The sequence below is a fragment of the Girardinichthys multiradiatus genome, chromosome 1 (assembly GCF_021462225.1).
Source record: "Girardinichthys multiradiatus isolate DD_20200921_A chromosome 1, DD_fGirMul_XY1, whole genome shotgun sequence".
In the NCBI taxonomy this organism is placed as follows: domain Eukaryota; kingdom Metazoa; phylum Chordata; class Actinopteri; order Cyprinodontiformes; family Goodeidae; genus Girardinichthys; species Girardinichthys multiradiatus.
In genome coordinates, this window is record NC_061794.1 from 32,111,334 (window position 1) to 32,130,556 (window position 19,223).

At 38.7% G+C, this 19,223-nt stretch overlaps 1 protein-coding gene across 2 annotated transcripts; it reads left to right on the top strand.

Annotated features, from left to right (window-relative positions):
- The first annotated feature begins 756 nt into the window (after positions 1-756).
- csf1b (colony stimulating factor 1b (macrophage)) lies at positions 757-11,770 on the top strand. 2 transcript variants are annotated; one of them, XM_047373293.1, is made up of 9 exons: positions 757-985; positions 2,349-2,468; positions 2,544-2,606; positions 2,683-2,853; positions 2,951-3,152; positions 3,244-3,380; positions 10,417-10,460; positions 10,553-10,590; positions 10,733-11,770. In XM_047373293.1, the coding sequence occupies exons 1-8, from the start codon at positions 944-946 to the stop codon at positions 10,587-10,589; spliced, it is 816 nt and encodes a 271-aa protein (XP_047229249.1). In that variant the 5' UTR covers positions 757-943; the 3' UTR covers position 10,590; positions 10,733-11,770. The 2 variants fall into 2 exon arrangements, with proteins under 2 accessions (XP_047229249.1, XP_047229258.1); XM_047373302.1 differs by having other exon boundaries at positions 2,355-2,468.
- The last annotated feature ends 7,453 nt before the right edge of the window (positions 11,771-19,223 follow it).

A 19,223-nucleotide genomic window follows, 5' to 3' on the forward strand; every position in this document is an offset into this window, starting at 1 on the left:
TTCAAACATGGATCATCGCTGATCTGCTCATGTAAGAACATTACAACTCTTCAAAGTAAGAGCCCAGTTCCAATCAATAATATCAAAATCTATTTAGGTCAGCCCGGTTTTATTTTATTTTTGCAACTTTTATGTTGAATGCCAAGTTGTCTGATATTATGAAGGCGGAACTCACAATGCAAAAATTATTACATGAAACTTTGACGTTGAAGAACCATAGTCAATGCTTTTTTGATTCCTAAAACACAATTTTAGACTTCAGTAAACACAAAGCAAAAAGTTTGGAAACATAATAAACACAATGATGAACGCTGCAAATAATTTATCTGTAATAACTGGTGGTAATATGAGAAGGTTAAGAGACGAGCTCTGGTCTTAAAACAAAACTTTGTGTTTTTTTAAGTTTTCAGTATTATACTATTTGTTTTCAGATCTAATTTTATTCAGTCTAAAACATATTCCATATGTCACTAATTAAAAAAATGCTTTCAAGGGTAGATTTAAAAAAACAATAACAGATAACACGCAGCCGAAGGTCAGAATGAGAGGGTCTTTAATCATTTTTGTAATTATTATTTACTTATTGTTTAATAAAGCCACATAATGACAGTTGAATTCCACCAAAAAAAGATAAAAAAAACATTTTAGTTCTTCACATGCTCAGAGAGCAGAGCGCTGCATATTGTCAAACTTGAGGAGGGGTGGGAGGTCTTTAAGAAGGCTGTCTGTCAGCTAAAACAGTCAGTCTCAGTTTGAACTCTGTCAAAGAAGGAGGAGCACATCAGGCAATGCTTTGAAGACCAGCTCCACATGAAGAAGTGTCAGATTTACTTAAGAAGAAATTCCTTTCTGTGGAGTGGAAGTGGATATATGAGAAAGATCTGCTTGCTTCAATGTGTTTGACAGAGGAGTTTGGTGTTTTCCATTGCCAAAGACATACCAGATGACCATCCCTGTGTCAACAGTTAGTCAGAGCAAAGCTAAGGTAGGTGAGAGTTTTTACTAATCAGTGGAATAGTGGAAAAAATCAGACTTGATTGTGCAGTTAAATGACACAAACGCATTTTTTTATAATTAATGCAAAAATAAGACAAATCATGTGATGAGTTATATTTGCATCATGTGCCCCTGCGTTTGCCACATACCAGTAACATTTATAGTTTCATTAGATTACATTAAGTAGATTATGTATCATCATCAGTCATTAACTGGGCTCCAAATAATAGTGGAGCATGATGGGAGTTATGCTCGCATTCCCAGTCCTGTTCCGTGGGAATTACTCCACTGACTTAAATGTTTCAAAAAACTTTGTGCATTGTTTTAGCATAGTTTTAGAGTTAAAACTTTATTGGAATGAGACTTGCCCTTTCCTTTATGCTCTTCTGAATTAATGTATGAAATCTATCTAAAATACAGCTCAGTGTTGCATCAAGAACAGAGAAAAAAAACCATGAAAGCAATCCCTCTCATTTCTGCAGCCTTGAAAAAAATGTCCTTTGTTTCTTAATTCGTTTCAGAAGTTGAACACAGCAAACCCTGCATTGTGGTCTCAGTCCAGTGCTCTGTTCACATCTGTATTGAGGTGTAACTATCCCATATAAAACCTGCATTTCAAATAAATGGTTAATGATCACTTTTAAAAAACGGCCGCCGAATGTAGAGATTTTATTCTGCAATTTGAAGAGCACATGCTTGTCACTATGTTTAAATCCAGAGTTTAAGTCCATCTGGAGCCCATTTTACTGTTACGGATTCCAAAAGGTGCTTGGGGGCAGGCATCATGAGCTACAGGAGGACTCAACGCATTGCTCTCACTGGCCAAGCTTCTGTGGCATAAGGGAAAATATGAACATAACTGATTTATCTCAAAGTTCTGTCAAGGTCAGGCTCAAACATTGGCTACCTCTGTCCACATGTCACCCAAATGTGTACCCCAGTTTAACAGTCTCGGTGGTGGAAACATTTTATTTTGACACTCTCTGAGAAGCTCCCCTTCTCTGCACTGCGCTGATGTTTGGGTGGAAAGGTGAGAACTGGTCCCACTCCAGTTGTGAAAGTGCTGTGGCACAGTTAACTGGAAATTCAACGGATTGCTATGAATTTTTTTCTTCTTGTAAAATAATTTACAAGATTTGTTTCTTTGTCAAAGTGAAAGTTAAAGTGGGGGTGTGTCACAGAATAAGCAGGCAAAGATAGCAGACCACATTAGGTTTTATTCAACAGTTTCCCCGCTTAAATTTCAGGTGCTTAATTTTAGGTATTAAGGATACAGGATATCTGCACGAGTGTTGTTAGAGTCAAACTAAAATCAGTTGAGTTGGCTTTAGGATGATGTTCAGTTTTGTCAGTTGCAGGTAAAGTGTCTGTGTGTGCTTGTGTTCCTGAGCTTCCCCCTTTCAATGGCCGAGGTCCCTGGTCCCTGCAGACACTCAATCACTAGGGAACACCTGCTGATAGTCAGGCAACTGGTAGGTGTTAAAACAACATCAAACAGATCAGATCAAATATTTCTGGCTGAAATCCTCCCGTTGTTATTTCTGCAGATGGACAACCAGCTGAGAAGTGGGTGTTCAATAACCTACACATTCACAGAACGGAGAACTTTGGTAAGACAACATTTGCCCAAAGGAGGTGTGAAATAAACTCCTCTGCTCTTGCTCATTTTCTTTTCCTTCTGTGCAGAGCAAATGTTGCTTTGTAAAAGCTGCATTGCCCTGGATACTGGAGCTGCTCACCACTCACTTCAAGTACAATCGAGGCTCAGTAAATGACGGCTATGTTCAGTCCTTGAGGGCGCTCATTCTCAACGTGTATTCGCAGAGTTGTGTGCCTCAGATTAATGAAGAGGTGGAGGTGAATGTGTGCTTCTTAATGAAGATACATTTAAATACGTATTGTGAGAGCTGTCCAAGCATGAAGAGACCAATCTGTTTCTCGTAATGTGCCGCAGGATAAGCCAGAGAGCTTTGAGACGGTCTACCGGGGGTCTCCGATGGAAGCTTTGCAGAGAGTATCAGAGGTGTTGTCCATTTACTGGGAACTGGTGACAACCAGTGACTCACCAGTTGACTGGAGATGCCAGCAGGAATATTCAGATAGCTTCAGCTCCATGACAGAGCTACCCGCAGAGTCGACCACGCAATATTTTACAGGTGTGAAACTCAAACCTCTGGAATGTTGTGTGATGAATAATGCAGATGTCTGGGAAGAATGTGAGCACAGATCCTGTGAACATTTCCACAGACAGTTATGATTGGAACTCAGTGAAGGCTTCGCACAGAAGACCAGACAAAGATGTGTACAAGCTTGGCCTCATCGTCGTTTCTATCTGCGGAGGACTGCTGCTCATACTTTCTCTCTACTGTCTCATCGTCCACAAGGTACCAGCATTTGTTTCGTGTAAACTTGAAAAATCACATATAAACTAATAACGTTTGCCAATGCATTCATTCATATTGTAATAAGGCAGCCATTGGCAGCCTGATTATGCTTACTCTGAGCCGGACCTACTTCAGTGGTAATAACAAAACAAGATGAATGCTGGCTAAACGTTTTGCGTGCTAAAAATCAACAAAGGCAAATCTGTCCATTTATGTTGCTTTTTCTTGGTACTTTGTATGAGCTAAATAATTCTCATTTGTTTTACAATTAGGACTTAGGACTTTCAGTACCCAATACAGTGGAGGTTGCTATAAAGAAGAAGCTGTAGTTTAAGTCTAAATGAATCATTTAAAGTCTCGACACAAGAAATAATCATCAGAAAATTCTAAGCTTTAAACATTGACATGGTCATTACATGCCTTTGACAAAATATTAATGTAAATATCAATACAAATACATTATTAAATTGATATATTATATATTTTTTATTTATAATGAGCATAAATGAGAAATGTAAAATGAAATATAGTCCAATATATCAAATAAGGTTGTATCACAATTGATAGACAGATTTTTACCAATGTTTTGTTAAATATTAACTTTTACAAGAAATCACCTTTGTTTTGATCTTTGTAACTCACTCAAAAAATAAGAATTTCTATTTCTTTACTGCTTAAAAACACATTAGAAGCAAAATTACTGCTCAGCCATCTTGGACATTTGAATAAATTTGGAACTTGCCATCTACAGAAGACTGAAGACTAGTATAGTGACTGATACACCAGGTTTTTGAGGAAGATAACACATTTGTTAAAGAGTTAGAGATTTAGGAATATGTGTATCAAAATAGATAGGTTTGGTGTTATATGGTTAAAACCTCAGTTCTTTAGACTGTAATAACACGCTAAGATATACCGTCACAATACAACATATAATAAAAGACTAAATAAAATTGTACTCAGGTTACTCAGGCAAACAGATACAGTCACACGGGATTTTGGTTCCTTGAAGCAACAAGAACTGCTGCAAATAAACATTTAACCTAAAACAATGACAAGTCGATCCTTTGGTATGATTGCCAACAACAAAACGGCTCTGTTCATGTCTAGTAACCAGATAACATCTTATTATTCATGTAGAGAAACCTTTGATTTGCATCTGACCCAGATAATTGCTTATATGGGAGCATTAGACCAGTGTAGGAAAGTAATTGACATTAAGGCATGATTCTGGGCCAGAGGTTTGATCAAGCAGTGCTGGAGTTAGTGAGTCTAACAGGGATTTCATTTACCAACGGTCTAACGGTAACCTCTTACAGATTAATTCTGTTTTTGCTTTTTTGTCATATTTAAATGTTTCAGCGAATCAATCAAATAACAGTGTCAGAGAAAAATTATCTGAATTAAACAAAACATTCAGATGATGATGATTTACTAATCGCAAAATTCTATGTAAAAAACAAATATATATATATACTCATCCAGGAGGTTCCACAAAAGAACCCAGAAAAGAACCCAAAACAACATCTAAAGCTTTAAAGACCTTGCTTGCTTCATTTTAGGTTAGCCACCTTGCCCTAAACCACCTTGAACTTTTGGAAAAATTTTCTTAGGAGTGATGAGACAAATGGGAATGTTTCGAAAAATGTGTGTCCCGTTACATCTGGCTTAAAACAAACTCAGCATTTCACCAAAAGAACATCATACAAAAATGGGGCTGGTAGTGTAATGATCTGGGACTGCTTTGCTTCTTCAGGATCTGGATGAGTTGTCATAAGGTCCGAAGATGCTCCTCTCAACCAAAAAATCCTGAATGAGATAGTCCAACCACTATTACATGACCTTAAGCTCAAGCTCACTTGAGTGATTCAGCAGAACAATGATCCAAAGTACATCAGCAAGTCTACCTCTGAATGGCAAAAACAAATAAAACAAAAGAAGAGTGTGCCAAAATTCCTCCACACTGTTGTAAAAGACTCATTGCAAGTGATTGCACATGCTGGAGTACAGCTATTGCTCCTAGGAGTGCCACAACCAGTTATGAGGCTTAGGAGGCAGTTAAGGTTTTACCTTGTTCTTTTGGACAGCTTTTATTCTTTTACCAAATGAAATCTTCATTCAAAAACTGCTTTGTTTATTTACTCAGGTTATCTTTTGTTGCTATTAAATTTAGTTTGAGAATCTGAAACATTTACATATGACAAAAAAGCAAAAACAGAATCAATCTGTAAGGGAGGAATAAGTTTTCACAGCTCTGAATATGTGTGTAACCAACAATGTCGTTTTCCTCCATCTGATTCTGTGATATTGGACTGCCCTTTGTAAGCACATACTGATTCGCCACAGTACCAAATCTGTTTGGGGTGTGCAGATCACCAAACATTGATACCTGTTTTTCACCCAACAGTTGGCTTGCTTCTTTTGCCAAAGTCAGAGAACAAGCTTGCTGAAAGTGATGATGATCGACAGGGTAGAAGCACAGCTCAAAAATCAAGGCCAAATCTCTTTCAAAAACAGATACCCATCAACTTTATGGCATCTTTACACCAGCTGTGTGCTTTGAGTTTTGCATGTACAAAAAAAGGATGGTTTTAATTATGGCATACAGATTTTAGCGTGCAGGGGTAGAATGAAATGTGCATCTGAGTCGTAGCTTGATGGTTGTTGCGACGCAGGCATCTATAGTCTCTGCATGTTACCTCTTTTTTTCTCTGTGAGGTAAGCGTCATCATTTACAGAAAATTGTTAAAACAAACTAAGCCTCACTACTTTCTGTTGTAGTTAGGTCCCTGGACAATAATATGTTTTCACTTACTTTTAATTTTGGCAGTACTGTGTTATTTAAAGAGGGATTGTGGCTTTTTATGAGTATACATCGGTCTATTATGTTTATAGCAAAAAACCCACTGTGGGATAGAATTATGTAAATATATTGACAGACAGTCCTGTCAGCATTCCTGCGACCCTCAGTAAGCTGAAGGGAACACAGCAACACAACAGATTAAAATAAAAAGTTGTATTTCATTAAACAATGCAGTCCTCCACATAAGCTAATATTGGAGTTGACCAATGGATGTGATCTAAACATTGTAGCATTTCCTTTATCCCACCATTTGCATACAGATTCATAGCAGTTCAGCAGAGCCTTGTGGCATAGTGGGAAAACAGATGGATTTATTGAGTAGTTGTGTCATCATCATCTCAGAAATGTCTCGGTACACTAAGTGTTTTTGATTCGATTTCCATTCCCTCCCTGCTGCAATTAGTTGAATCCATGCCCATGACATGGTTTGGCATGCTCTCATGAATGGTTTCCGTTATGGCTCAAATTGGATTTTCTTTTGTTTTCCCTGTCTGAAAGGAATATTAACATTAACCACTTTCCCTAGAAAGGAATTCCTGCTACGCTGACAGATATTACTGAATACTAACAGGATGAGTTTGACACCAAAGAAACCACATTAGATGATTCTCCATGAAGACAAAGAATAGGAACATTCTCTTCAAGTCATGATTTGAGTGACTTGTTGACCAAGCACTGCCAAGTACGCAAGCGCAGGTAGCATGAGAAAGCATGCAGGAGTCATTCCTCTTCTGGGAAGTTTCTATTGTTCCTTTACTAGTTTAGCTGTATGAAGTAATATAACGCAAGCAATAGAGGGATGGCCGGTATGCACAGCTATTATGAACCTCTCAGGAACGTACTGCATATCTCCATGAAACATTACATCTTTTTACTTTAAAAGTAAATATCTAAGGACAATATTTTATCTAAATGGCTTAAAGGGGATCGCCTCATCTTTTCAAACTGGTATAAAAATTCTAATTGCCATCAGATTTCATGGACCACAGTATCTCATCTTATGTAATTTAAGATAAATTACTTTTTCTTTTCTGTCATAGTTCAACTGAAATAGACAAAATGTAAAATTAAACTATTTAGTCACGTTTATAAAACAAAAACAAAAAATCAAAAAGGACAATTTATACAACACAAATGCATCAAAACATTTTACTACTGTTGCATTAGAGAACAACCACAATCTGAATTTCACTTTTGCACCGCTTTTACAGATTTAGCAGATTTGTCTCTTTTTATCTAATCAATTCATTCATTCATTAATTCATTCATTATATTTGTTCTTTGCAGTGAAGAAAGCAGAATGCCCTGATCACAGGCATTTAATTTAGGTTAGGCAAGGGGTATATTGTACTTGAATTGAGAAAAATGAATATAGTGTGCAATCAAGCTGTTGGAAAACTTGCAAAAGTTGTAGACATGTAAAAAAAAGATTTGTTTCAAAAATCAAATAATCACAGCCTGCTGAGTCTGTGTTATTCAAAAAAATTTCAAGCTATGTTTTAAGGCATTTTCAGGGCATTCAACTCATAAGACCATACCAGACATGATATTGGGTTTACAAGAATGAGACACTTGAGATAGAGGTGGAAGTTTGCTTTGCCATACAGACGTCACTTTGACAATAAATATTGTACCGTTTTAATGGTGTGAGGCTTTCAGGTATTTATGCTAATTTGCATTTGTATTTAGAGGCGGGGACTGGGTGGTCTAAGATGCATGTGCAGCAGCGACCAATTCTACACAAAGTGGGATGTATGAAGGAAAGGTGCATGGTGACATGTTTATGAACGGTTTCTTATATCTGTGTTTTTTGAGCGTCCCAGGTTTCAGGATTTCTCTTTATGAAAGCTGCATACTCTTTTGCACATGAGACCCCTGGAAATTTGAAAGAGCCTTTTTATGTGTCAAGACATTAAACCTCTGTCATTTAGTTTCTCCATTCCAATGGAGGCAGGCTGAAGATATGTGTGACTTTAATCGTAAATGTCTTCAATAACACCAAAAAAGTTATTATTGCTACTTTTTTGCAAGAGTGAATGGAGTCAATACTCACAAAATATATCAACCACATAGCTAGCTTGGTAACAATGCTCAGTACATCAGACAGAGCAAGTGCCTTGACAAACATACAGGGAACTGCAAAAGACTATCTCACTGTGACTGCATTGCAAAGTGGGAATAAGCCTTAAATTTATAAGTAGAAAACCCAGATTTGACAAAGGGTTGTGCACAAACTATAATACAGATTAACAAGCTGTGCACACAACTTTCAGTGATTGCTCAAAATAGGCTGCTCATAACATGGTTGTGCATCTTGCTGAGTGTGCAACAATTCTTTGAAGTTCAGTTTCTCCAGGAACTTCCCATATATATGTAAAATAATATGATTGTATATCTCTTCATGAAGCAAATCTATTTCTTGTGTCTGAAAATAGCTGCCTTGTAAACATTTATCTAGCCTCCAACAAACATTGGCATACATCGTTCCTTTTCATTTAGGCTAAGGAAGATCTACAATAACGCCAAAAGTAATCAAACTATGCTTGCTATGGAAATAATGTCTTCAAGGATAAATACATGAAAAAGTCTTGCCTTTTCTAAGCTTGCATGAAACAGTAGAAAAGGATAACAAATTCAATGCATTTCAGTTAAAACTAGAGACTGCAGGGGTTATTTGTGCTGGTAAAATGATTCTGTAATCATGTAAAATACTTAAGAGCATATTTGCAGATGCAACACATGCTCTCAGTTAAAGTGTTCCCCTGGAAACGTGTGTTTGAAAGGCCTCTTCACCCTCTCCCTACAACACAAAACCGGTTGAGGAACCCTCCACTATTACAGCAAAAACATGAAAATCCTATTGGTAGGTATGAAGTGGAATTACTGAATTAGTAATCCAAACAAATTGTTCTTATTGAATTTAACACCATATAAATTCATAAGAAGTTAAACTTCTGTCACAAAAATGATGTGCTGTAATTTTACCTAAAATCTATAGCCTTAAAAAAGTGCCCAGTTTTCTCTAAATTATGTGTTCCTTTGGTCAAATGGTATTACGGTAAAAGCACAAAAAGTGGGACAACAACAAAGTCCCTCTTAAATTGGATAACTTGCCCCTTGTTTAATACTATTTTTAGGTTTGAAGCTGTGTGTGCCCCTGCAGTCTTTAGTCTATGCTGTCTCTCTCTTTAGTATTCCTTGCTGTAGCATGTTGCTAAGATAGGTTGTTATACTCACTGGGCCTAAGTTTGAATCTTTGCACACTGATTGAAATCATCTGGGTTTGCAGTGAGAATGTCTGGCTACTGGAGAACAGAAAAGTTAAAAGAGGTAGAATGTAGCCACAATTGTAAATAACAAAGTTACTTTGTTCCACCTGGTCTGACAAACTGCAAGGTGCTTTTAGGCTTTTAGTGCGGAGGGTTCCATCTGGCCACACTGACATAAAGGAATGATTAGGGAGTGTGTTGGTAATTGTAGATGTTTTTGATGGTTCCTCTATCTCCACATTATTTCCACAAACTGGAACACTGGAGGTCTGCCTTTCTGACAGCACCTATTAGTGAGTAAGAATCAAAGCTGCAAATAAGCAGACAGCCAAATAAAAAAACCAAACCATTGTTCTAATAAAATACCTTGATTCACCCTCACTAAAGCATAGTGTCTCTGCTAAATATTTATATCCAGCTTAAAGTATGTTTGACTACAAAAGATAGATTCATTTTGAATGGAATTCCCTTTAAAATAATTTGTGTCCCTCCTTATGTTACCACCCACCCCTTTACACCACAGGAGCAAAAGAAAATGACATAACAAATTTGTCTTCTAACTGAGATGTTCATCCGCTGTAAATTTGATATGTCTGGAAAAAAATACAAATATTATCATTCACTCGGATGGAAGCAATGGAATGTGTGGTGATTGAAAAAAAAGGTTGTAGTGGTAAATTACTGCTCTCAGCCAGCCACTTTATCTGTGTATGTTGCGTTCCAGTAATATTCTCACTGCACAAAAGCACGTCAACTAACACATCATTCACAACTTTATCAGCCTTGAGAGATTTAACGAATTCAAAATTAAAGAAATTTATGTGCTTCTCATTCTTATGATTTCCTTCACCTGAAATCTATTCATATTCATCTCATAATATAAAATCTTTTCTTTTCAAAACAGAAAATTTACTCCCATCATGGATCAAGGTTAGACACAAACTCAAAGTAAGGACATGCAACAAAAGGGACAAAAGTCTAACTGTTTTTCACAATTGTTAATGTGATACTAATGCATATTTCTTTGATCTTGATTAAAGCATTGAACCACAGGATGTAGAGATGGAAGCACAGTAATGTGAGTATTTCTCAAAAACTGTATATTTTTGCATATTGTCACACATTTAAAGGTAGCACAACTAAAAAATGCAATAATGGCTTATCAGTGACGTATGATTGGGCAGAAAACATAGTTTTTCATTCTTCTTCTCTCTCTTCAGGGATTGAGGACTTCACCACTACATCAGAAGACAGAGTACTTGGGACGCTGTACATGTTTTCCTGTATGTGTTATGTATTCAGCTTACCAGTTTAATCAGAAGCTTAGCTTTGACCAAAAACAAAGATAGGTGTTTTTTGGAGCTGTTTATATTGAGCATTACATATTACAGGTGTCTTTTCAGGTTAACTAATTCCTTTCATTTTTTTGTTTTAGTTTACTGTAGTCAATTTTTTTCTCTGTTTGTGTCCCATTAGCCAAGTGTTCTTGATGTTGTTCCCATAAGTTATTTATTTCTTTTCAATCACTGTAATAAGAATTAAGAAAACAAAACTATCAGTAATAACCCAGATATTGATTCATTCCATGCTGTGAGCTACCAGTCATATCCAAAATCCAATGATTTTATTAAAGGATCTGCATAACTTCACAGGCTGCATCTTTTCTGGAAAGCACTTAAGTCTCAATAAGCAATCATCTAATGCTGTTCAGTGTAAAACCATCTTTTCATGTCTGTTTTAACCAAGTTCTCACTAAAGATTTGTTTATCAAACTTTATCGCCATACCGGACTGCTGTGCAGATTCAACATAAACCCTGGTCAATAAAGTGTTATTGATCACGTCCTCTGAGTTGTTCCTACTGGCAGAGAATGGAGGAATGAATGAAATATGCACACATTATTCTCTGTGACAGCTTTCCAAGGAATGTATGTAGATCTATTAATGTCATGACTTTCACTCATGTTCACCAATTGATGGTCACGCCTTGTGTTTTATAACATCAAATTGCATAACGTCTGAGTTTGGTAAGAACTGGACTGTTTTCCATAAAGTGAAACCTTTGTTTGTGTCTCAGAGGAGCACATCAGTAAAAACTGTGAAAAGATTTCCACATGTGATCAAGTGCATGTGTGTTGGCTTTCCTTTTGTATTTTAAGAATCTGTGTAGGAAGCAGAGGAGGGTGGGAGAAGAAAAATAACACACCCTCTGCAGCACCATGTGTAACCTGCAATATAACATGATATCCAACACACCAATTGTCTGAGGCTACAACTTTTCTTTGTGCAAATCATTGTTGCAGTTGCAGTAATCAATTCTTTGTTCAAAGACATTTCTTTATTACAAAACAGGGAAAGTATTTTTCTAAATCAATGTAGAGTGCTCTTTTAATTGTTTTGGAGGATTAATAGCAGCTACAGAGTGATAGACTGGAAGATGAAAAGGGAAGTTCTCTTCAATAACAACTTTGTAGGAATTGCCTAACAAGACTCTCAGAAGGGATCCCACCTTTTTTTTTTACTTTCAGTGTTGTTTCCTCCATTTCTGAAAACACATAATCTACACACCAGAAATATTGTTGCAAAGTTTTTTTGAACTTCTTCTTTGTAAGAATCAGAGATAGGAAATTAAGTCTGTGAATTAGACTCGAGTTGTACTGAAGTCACAAAAACAAAGACTTTAGATTTCACCTAGGCTATGTTTAGGTCTAAAAGCTCAGCTTCGATTTTTTGCTTAGATCCAATTTTCTTTGGATGGTTGTTCACTTTGTGGCAGACCCCTGGCTCTGGAACAAAGTTTAGCTTAGCCTCGAAGAGTGATTTTGAATTCTTCACTTCAATGTGTATCTTCCATCATCATAAATCAGTTGAACTGATTTTATCAACTGGATCACAGTTAAAGCTAAAACGCACATAAATACATTGCTCCAAGATTGCAGGCCACCCAGTTGAAAAACTTTATAAATGGTGGTACCATAATAATATAGTGAGTGTCAGAATAACTGATCTGAACGGACCCCAGAATGCACGGACAGGCTGATTTAGTAAAACTGCTTTATTTTAAGTAAAACAAATATCATTCACGGGTGAGGACCGAATTAACAAAGAGCACAGACAACAAGGAGAAGTGATGTTTCCACACAGAACGGTGAGAGCAGTAGGGCATATATGGAGCATGGTGCAGGTGAAACGAAGAGACTGATTGCATGATGCAGGTAGACTGAATGAAGCTGATTGCTATGGCTGACAGAGGCAGGGAGTAAGAACAAAATGTGACTGGGGCAAAACAGAAATCCAATGATACAAACTAATTGGGAGAAAACATAACATACAGAACATAAACTAGAAAACAATAATCAGAAACTAAGGCACAATAAGGAAAATAATAAAACAGAAGCAGGATCCAAAAAAGCAAACTGGAATAAAGAATAAATAAAACCTAAACAAAAACCCAAACACCCTCACATCATGACATTAGCTAATAACATCGCCTCTGATCCTGAATGTGCTCTGAACCATTCAGGATCAGAAGGTTTATCTGTTAAAACCTTTAACAGATAAGCATCAAACGTGATGTAAAAATCCTGCCGTTAGAGATTAGTTGTTTTCAACCATTCATGTGGCCCAAGAGGATGAAAAGGTTATTATTGAAGCCCACAAATTAGATTAAAACAAACAGACTAGCATACCTATAAACAGGGGTGAAAGTGAGCCAGTACGGTCCGGTACTGCGTACCATTAAAAGATTCTGCGCCGGTACACAGTACCGGGAAGAGGGAAGAACGGGTCTGCTATGAAGCCGTCATCCAGAACCAGTTACGGCTGCAAAAATTCACGAGCAAACAAAGAACATCTGATCCGCTACCAATAGGCAGTCTAAAACACGACTTAATCTGTTTATAAATATAGCTTTTTTCCCCTCATTCCAAATTGTTTCTGAACTGTTCTGCTATGTTGGAGCGTCAATGCTCTTTGCGTCTCTCCCCTCGGAGTTCGAGGCATTTGTGAACGGCCAGCCTTTAAAAAGTAAAAAACCTTGGTGTTATTTTTGACCAGGACATGTCATTTAAATCCTATATTAAACAGGTTTCTAGGATTTCCTTCTTTCACCTCCCGAACATTGCCAAAATTAGAAATATCCTATCGTATCCTATTGTAATTTGTTGCTATCAGGATGTCCACAAAATGCAGTTAAAAGCCTTCAGCTGATTCAAAATGCTGCAGCAAGAGTCAGTCCTTTTCTACCGCTTATTCCATAGTGGGTCACAGGGGAGCTGGTGCCTATCTCCAGCAGTCTATGGGCGAGAGGCAGGGTACACCATGGACAGGTCGCCAGTCCATCGCAGGGCAACACACAAACAACCATGCACACACTCATTCATACACCTAAGGGCAATTTAGAGACCAATTAACCTAACAGGCATGTCTTTGGACTGTGGGAAGAAGCCAGAGTACCCGGTGAGAACCCATGCATGCACAGGGAGAACATGCAAACTCCATGCAGAAAGACCCCCAGCTGGGAATTGAACCCAGGACCTACTTGCTGCAAGGCAACAGTGCTACCAACGGCGCCACCGTGTAGACCAAAAATTAAAAAGAGAGATCATATTTCTCCTATTTTAGCTTCCCTTCATTGGCTCCCTGTTAAATCCAGAATAGAATTTAAAGTTCTCCTCCTCACATATAAAGCCCTTAATGATCTAGCTCCATCATACATCAGAGATCTGATTGTTCCATATGTTCCTAACAGAGCACTTTGTTCTCAGACTGCAGGTTTACTGGTGGTTCCTAGAGTCTCTAGAAGTAGAATGGGAGGCAGATCCTTTAGTTATCAGGCTCCTCTCCTGTGGAACCAGCTCTCAGTTTTAGTCCATGAGGCAGACATCCTGTCTACTTTTAAGGCTAGGCTTAAAACTTTCCTTTTTGATAAAGCTTATAGTTAGAGTGGCTTAGTTTATCAGAGAGGGAGCCTTCCTCCCTCCCTGTTGGTTGGAGTAAGGGGGAGTCAGGTTTAGCCTAAACCGGCTCAGTTATGGTTGAGGTGCAAACACACCCTACATTTCTGCTACCTGTATGACCCCTTCTCTTTTCCAATGGTTATAATCAGTCTGACAGAGAGAGGTATCCCAATCTTTGTGGTTTTTAGTATAACAATGACCATCAGAGGGACCCTTTGTGAGGTGCCTTGAGACGACATAGTTGTAAATAAGCGCTGTTTAACTAAATAATCTGAACTGAAACTGTCTGTGTAGTTATGATGCTATAGGCTTAGGCTGGACATAATGACCACTTTCACCCTCTTCGCTACATTCTCACACTACTTTCCAATTTTGCATTATTTACAGTTATTTCAGCTTTTAACTTTGTTCTCTCTATTTTCTTCCTAGAAGCTACACCTGGCCTGACTCTGTGTCTACCTGTGACACCTTTCTGGAGAGGGGAATCGTCCGAGCTTCTGCTGGCAACAACTTAATGCTCACCTTCTACAGATGATCCACATGGCCCTGTCTTTTAGTGTTTAACCCTTTCTCTCTCCTAGACATGGCGATTGACTGAGCTTAACTGTGACTAACTCTATGTGCTCTCTTTCAGACTCTAACCTTGAAAACTGGCTCAGAGTTTATCTGTTCTTTCTTTCTAGGTGAAACGACTAAAGGAGCTACATCCATTAACATTTACTTTTCCTTCCCATAGAAAGTACTCCTGGATCAGTGCTTCTTTGTTCTCTTTGTGCGTCTCTGCTCTGTTCTCTCTAACCTCCAGTCGGCCGTGGCAGATGGCCGTTCACACTGAGCGTGGTTCTGCTGGAGGTTTCTTCCTGTTAAAAGGAAGTTTTCCCTCTCCGCTGTCGCTACATGCATGCTCAGTATGAGGGATTGCTGCAAAGTCAACGCCAGTAACTGTCCACTGTCTCTACATGCTCATCCAGGAGGAGTGAATGCTGCAAGTCACTGACTGGATGCAACCTGCTGGGTTTCCTTAGACAGAAACACGTTTTATCGAATTTGAATAAATAACTAACTCCGACAGCACTGTTCAATGGTTAGGATTAATTGGAATATATGTACCTGACTGTTGTGAAGTGCCTTGAGACAACATGTGTTGTGAATTGGCGCTATATAAATAAAACTGAATTGAATTGAATTGAATTAAAACGAGCACCGCTATGTTTAATATCTGTCTGCTCACTGCTAAATACCCCAGTTAAAAGCAAAGGGAGAGTAACTAGTTGTGTTTCACGTTATTTTGCTGAATTACGACAACACAGTACAGCTCGAAAACACCACTTATGACCAGAGATTTCACATACACTACACAACCTCCAAAACAGAGTGGTTGCCAAGGAGATCGGTCCGTTCGATTTAATGGACTGGGAGATTTTACATAGGTGGTGCACAGACATAAAAAAACCGCCACTTGCATTAGGACAGGACAAACAATAAATCACTTACCATCTACAGACTTAAAAAAAATAAATAAAACGCGAAGACAACCAAACTTTCAAATTGTTATTTAAATGAAATCAAAACTTGACCACAAAGCAGAGAACAATAACTTCTTTGTTCAAAAGAAAAGACGGAAACTGAAGATGAAAAGTTTTGCATCAGAAAATGGTTTATCATTCTTTCATACATGGCAGTTCTTTAACAATTGAAATATGCTCAAAAAATAAAGGGAACCCTCAAATAACACCTCCTAGATCTGAATGAATTAAATATAATCATTGAATACTTTGTTCTGTACAAAGTTGAATGTGCTGACAACAAAATGGCACAAAAATCATCAATGGAAATCAAATTTATTAACCAATGGAGGCCTGGATTTGGAGTCACACACAAAGGGCTCTAGCAGTGCTCCTCCTGTTCATCCTTGCACAAAGCTGGAGGTAGAGGTCCTGCTGCTGGGTTGTTGCCCTCCTACAACCTCCTCCATGTCTCCTGGTGTACTGGCCTGTCTCCTGGTAGCGCCTCCAGGCTCTGGACACTACGCTGACAGACACTACAAACCTTCTTGCCACAGCTCGCATTGATGTGCCATCCTGGATGAGCTGCACTACCTGAGCCACTTGTGTGGGTTGTAGAGTCCATCTCATGCTACCACGAGTGTGAAAGCACCACCAACATTCAAAAGTGACCAAAACATAAGCCAGAAAGCATAGGTACTGAGAAGTGGTCTGTGGTCCCCAACTGCAGAACCACTCCTTTATTGAGTGTTTCTTGCTAATCACCAAAGATTTCCCCCTGTTGTCTATTTCATTTGCACAACAGCTGTGAAATTGATTGTCAATCAGTGTTGCTTCCTAAGTGGACAGTTTGATTTCACAGAAATTTGATTTACTTGGAGTTATATTGTGTTGTTTAAGTGTTCCCTTTATTTATTTATTTTTAGCAGGGTGTGCTACCCGCCACTGCTAAAATTCATGTCATTCCAACTAGCCTCTTTGGCGGGTTGAATTATATATACAGTTTTTAATTGTAGGTTTCTCAAATGGGATCTGAAATAGTAAGCAAGTTGAAATGTGACACTACGACACTACAACTCCCATGAGCCCCGCCTTCGGTGTTTGCTCTCTGGTCCGTTCATGACCGACGTCGCTTTAGACAGACGGTCCCTGTGGAGAACACAGTTGTGTCGCGGTGGGGGCGGTAATATTTGAAACAAAGTAGAAACATTGTGTTTCTACTTTGTACACTGCACATTTTCATATACAGGTCCTTCTCAAAATATTAGCATATTGTGATGAAGTTCATTATTTTCCATAATGTCATGATGAAAATTTAACATTCATATATTTTAGATTCATTGCACACTAACTGAAATATTTCAGGTCTTTTATTGTCTTAATACGGATGATTTTGGCATACAGCTCATGAAAACCCAAAATTCCTATCTCACAAAATTAGCATATTTCGTCCGACCAATAAAAGAAAAGTGTTTTTAATACAAGAAACGTCAACCTTCAAATAATCATGTACAGTTATGCACTCAATACTTGGTCGGGAATCCTTTTGCAGAAATGACTGCTTCAATGCGGCGTGGCATGGAGGCAATCAGCCTGTGGCACTGCTGAGGTCTTATGGAGGCCCAGGATGCTTCGATAGCAGCCTTTAGCTCATCCAGAGTGTTGGGTCTTGAGTCTCTCAACGTTCTCTTCACAATATCCCACAGATTCTCTATGGGGTTCAGGTCAGGAGAGTTGGCAGGCCAATTGAGCACAGTGATACCATGGTCAGTAAACCATTTACCAGTGGTTTTGGCACTGTGAGCAGGTGCCAGGTCGTGCTGAAAAATGAAATCTTCATCTCCATAAAGCTTTTCAGCAGATGGAAGCATGAAGTGCTCCAAAATCTCCTCGTAGCTAGCTGCATTGACCCTGCCCTTGATAAAACACAGTGGACCAACACCAGCAGCTGACACGGCACCCCAGACCATCACTGACTGTGGGTACTTGACACTGGACGTCTGGCATTTCCTTCTCCCCAGTCTTCCTCCAGACTCTGGCACCTTGATTTCCGAATGACATGCAGAATTTGCTTTCATCCGAAAAAAGTACTTTGGACCACTGAGCAACAGTCCAGTGCTGCTTCTCTGTAGCCCAAGTCAGGCGCTCCGGCCGCTGTTTCTGGTTCAAAAGTGGCTTGACCTGGGGAATGCGGCACATGTAGCCCATTTCCTGCACACGCCTGTGCACGGTGGCTCTGGATGTTTCTACTCCAGACTCAGTCCACTGCTTCCGCAGGTCCCCCAAGGTCTGGAATCGGCCCTTCTCCACAATCTTCCTCAGGGTCCGGTCACCTCTTCTCGTTGTGCAGCGTTTTCTGCCACACTTTTTTCTTCCCACAGACTTCCCACTGAGGTGCCTTGATACAGCACTCTGGGAACAGCCTATTCGTTCAGAAATTTCTTTCTGTGTCTTACCCTCTTGCTTGAGGGTGTCAATAGTGGCCTTCTGGACAGCAGTCAGGTCGGCAGACTTACCCATGATTGGGGTTTTGAGTGATGAACCAGGCTGGGAGTTTTAAAGGCCTCAGGAATCTTTTGCAGGTGTTTAGAGTTAACTCGTTGATTCAGATGATTAGGTTCATAGCTCGTTTAGAGACCCTTTTAATGATATGCTAATTTTGTGAGATAGGAATTTTGGGTTTTCATGAGCTGTATGCCAAAATCATCCGTATTAAGACAATAAAAGACCTGAAATATTTCAGTTAGTGTGCAATTAATCTAAAATATATGAATGTTAAATTTTCATCATGACATTATGGAAAATAATTAACTTTATCACAATATGCTAATATTTTGAGAAGGACCTGTATAGGGAGCTTTACACAGAACCAGGCGCGTCGTTAGACCCGGAGGTTCTCTGAATAGCCCCGGATTTCTTGATAGAAGATATTTAGAAGTATTAAAATGTTGCAACCACAAAATGGTATTGGACTTCACAGTTTTATTTAAAAACAATCCGTTTTTTTTTCCAATTGTGTTCCACATAGTCACCTCCCACTCCACCTAATCTGACGATGAGTTAAAAGGAGAAACAAAAAATACTTATTTCCGCACTCGCGGCACCGCGAACGCGCAACTACGTGCACAGGCAGAGACGGACTCCATTCTGGAGAAGTCCAGAACAGTAGTTTGCTCCAGGTCGACCTGCCTCTTTCTTTACCTGAAAAGTTACACTGAGCGCCTCAAAGAAGGATCATTTTAGAGCAAC

What these genes read in the sequence shown, in the direction of transcription:
- csf1b (XM_047373293.1), top strand. Translation starts at nt 944, where the DNA reads ATGACCATCCCTGTGTCAACAGTTAGTCAGAGCAAAGCTAAG. An exon ending in AGATTAATGAAGAGGTGGAG is followed by an intron (nt 2,854 to 2,950) that starts GTGAATGTGTGC and finishes AATGTGCCGCAG; the next exon opens with GATAAGCCAGAGAGCTTTGA. An exon ending in ACTGTCTCATCGTCCACAAG is followed by an intron (nt 3,381 to 10,416) that starts GTACCAGCATTT and finishes TTTTCAAAACAG; the next exon opens with AAAATTTACTCCCATCATGG.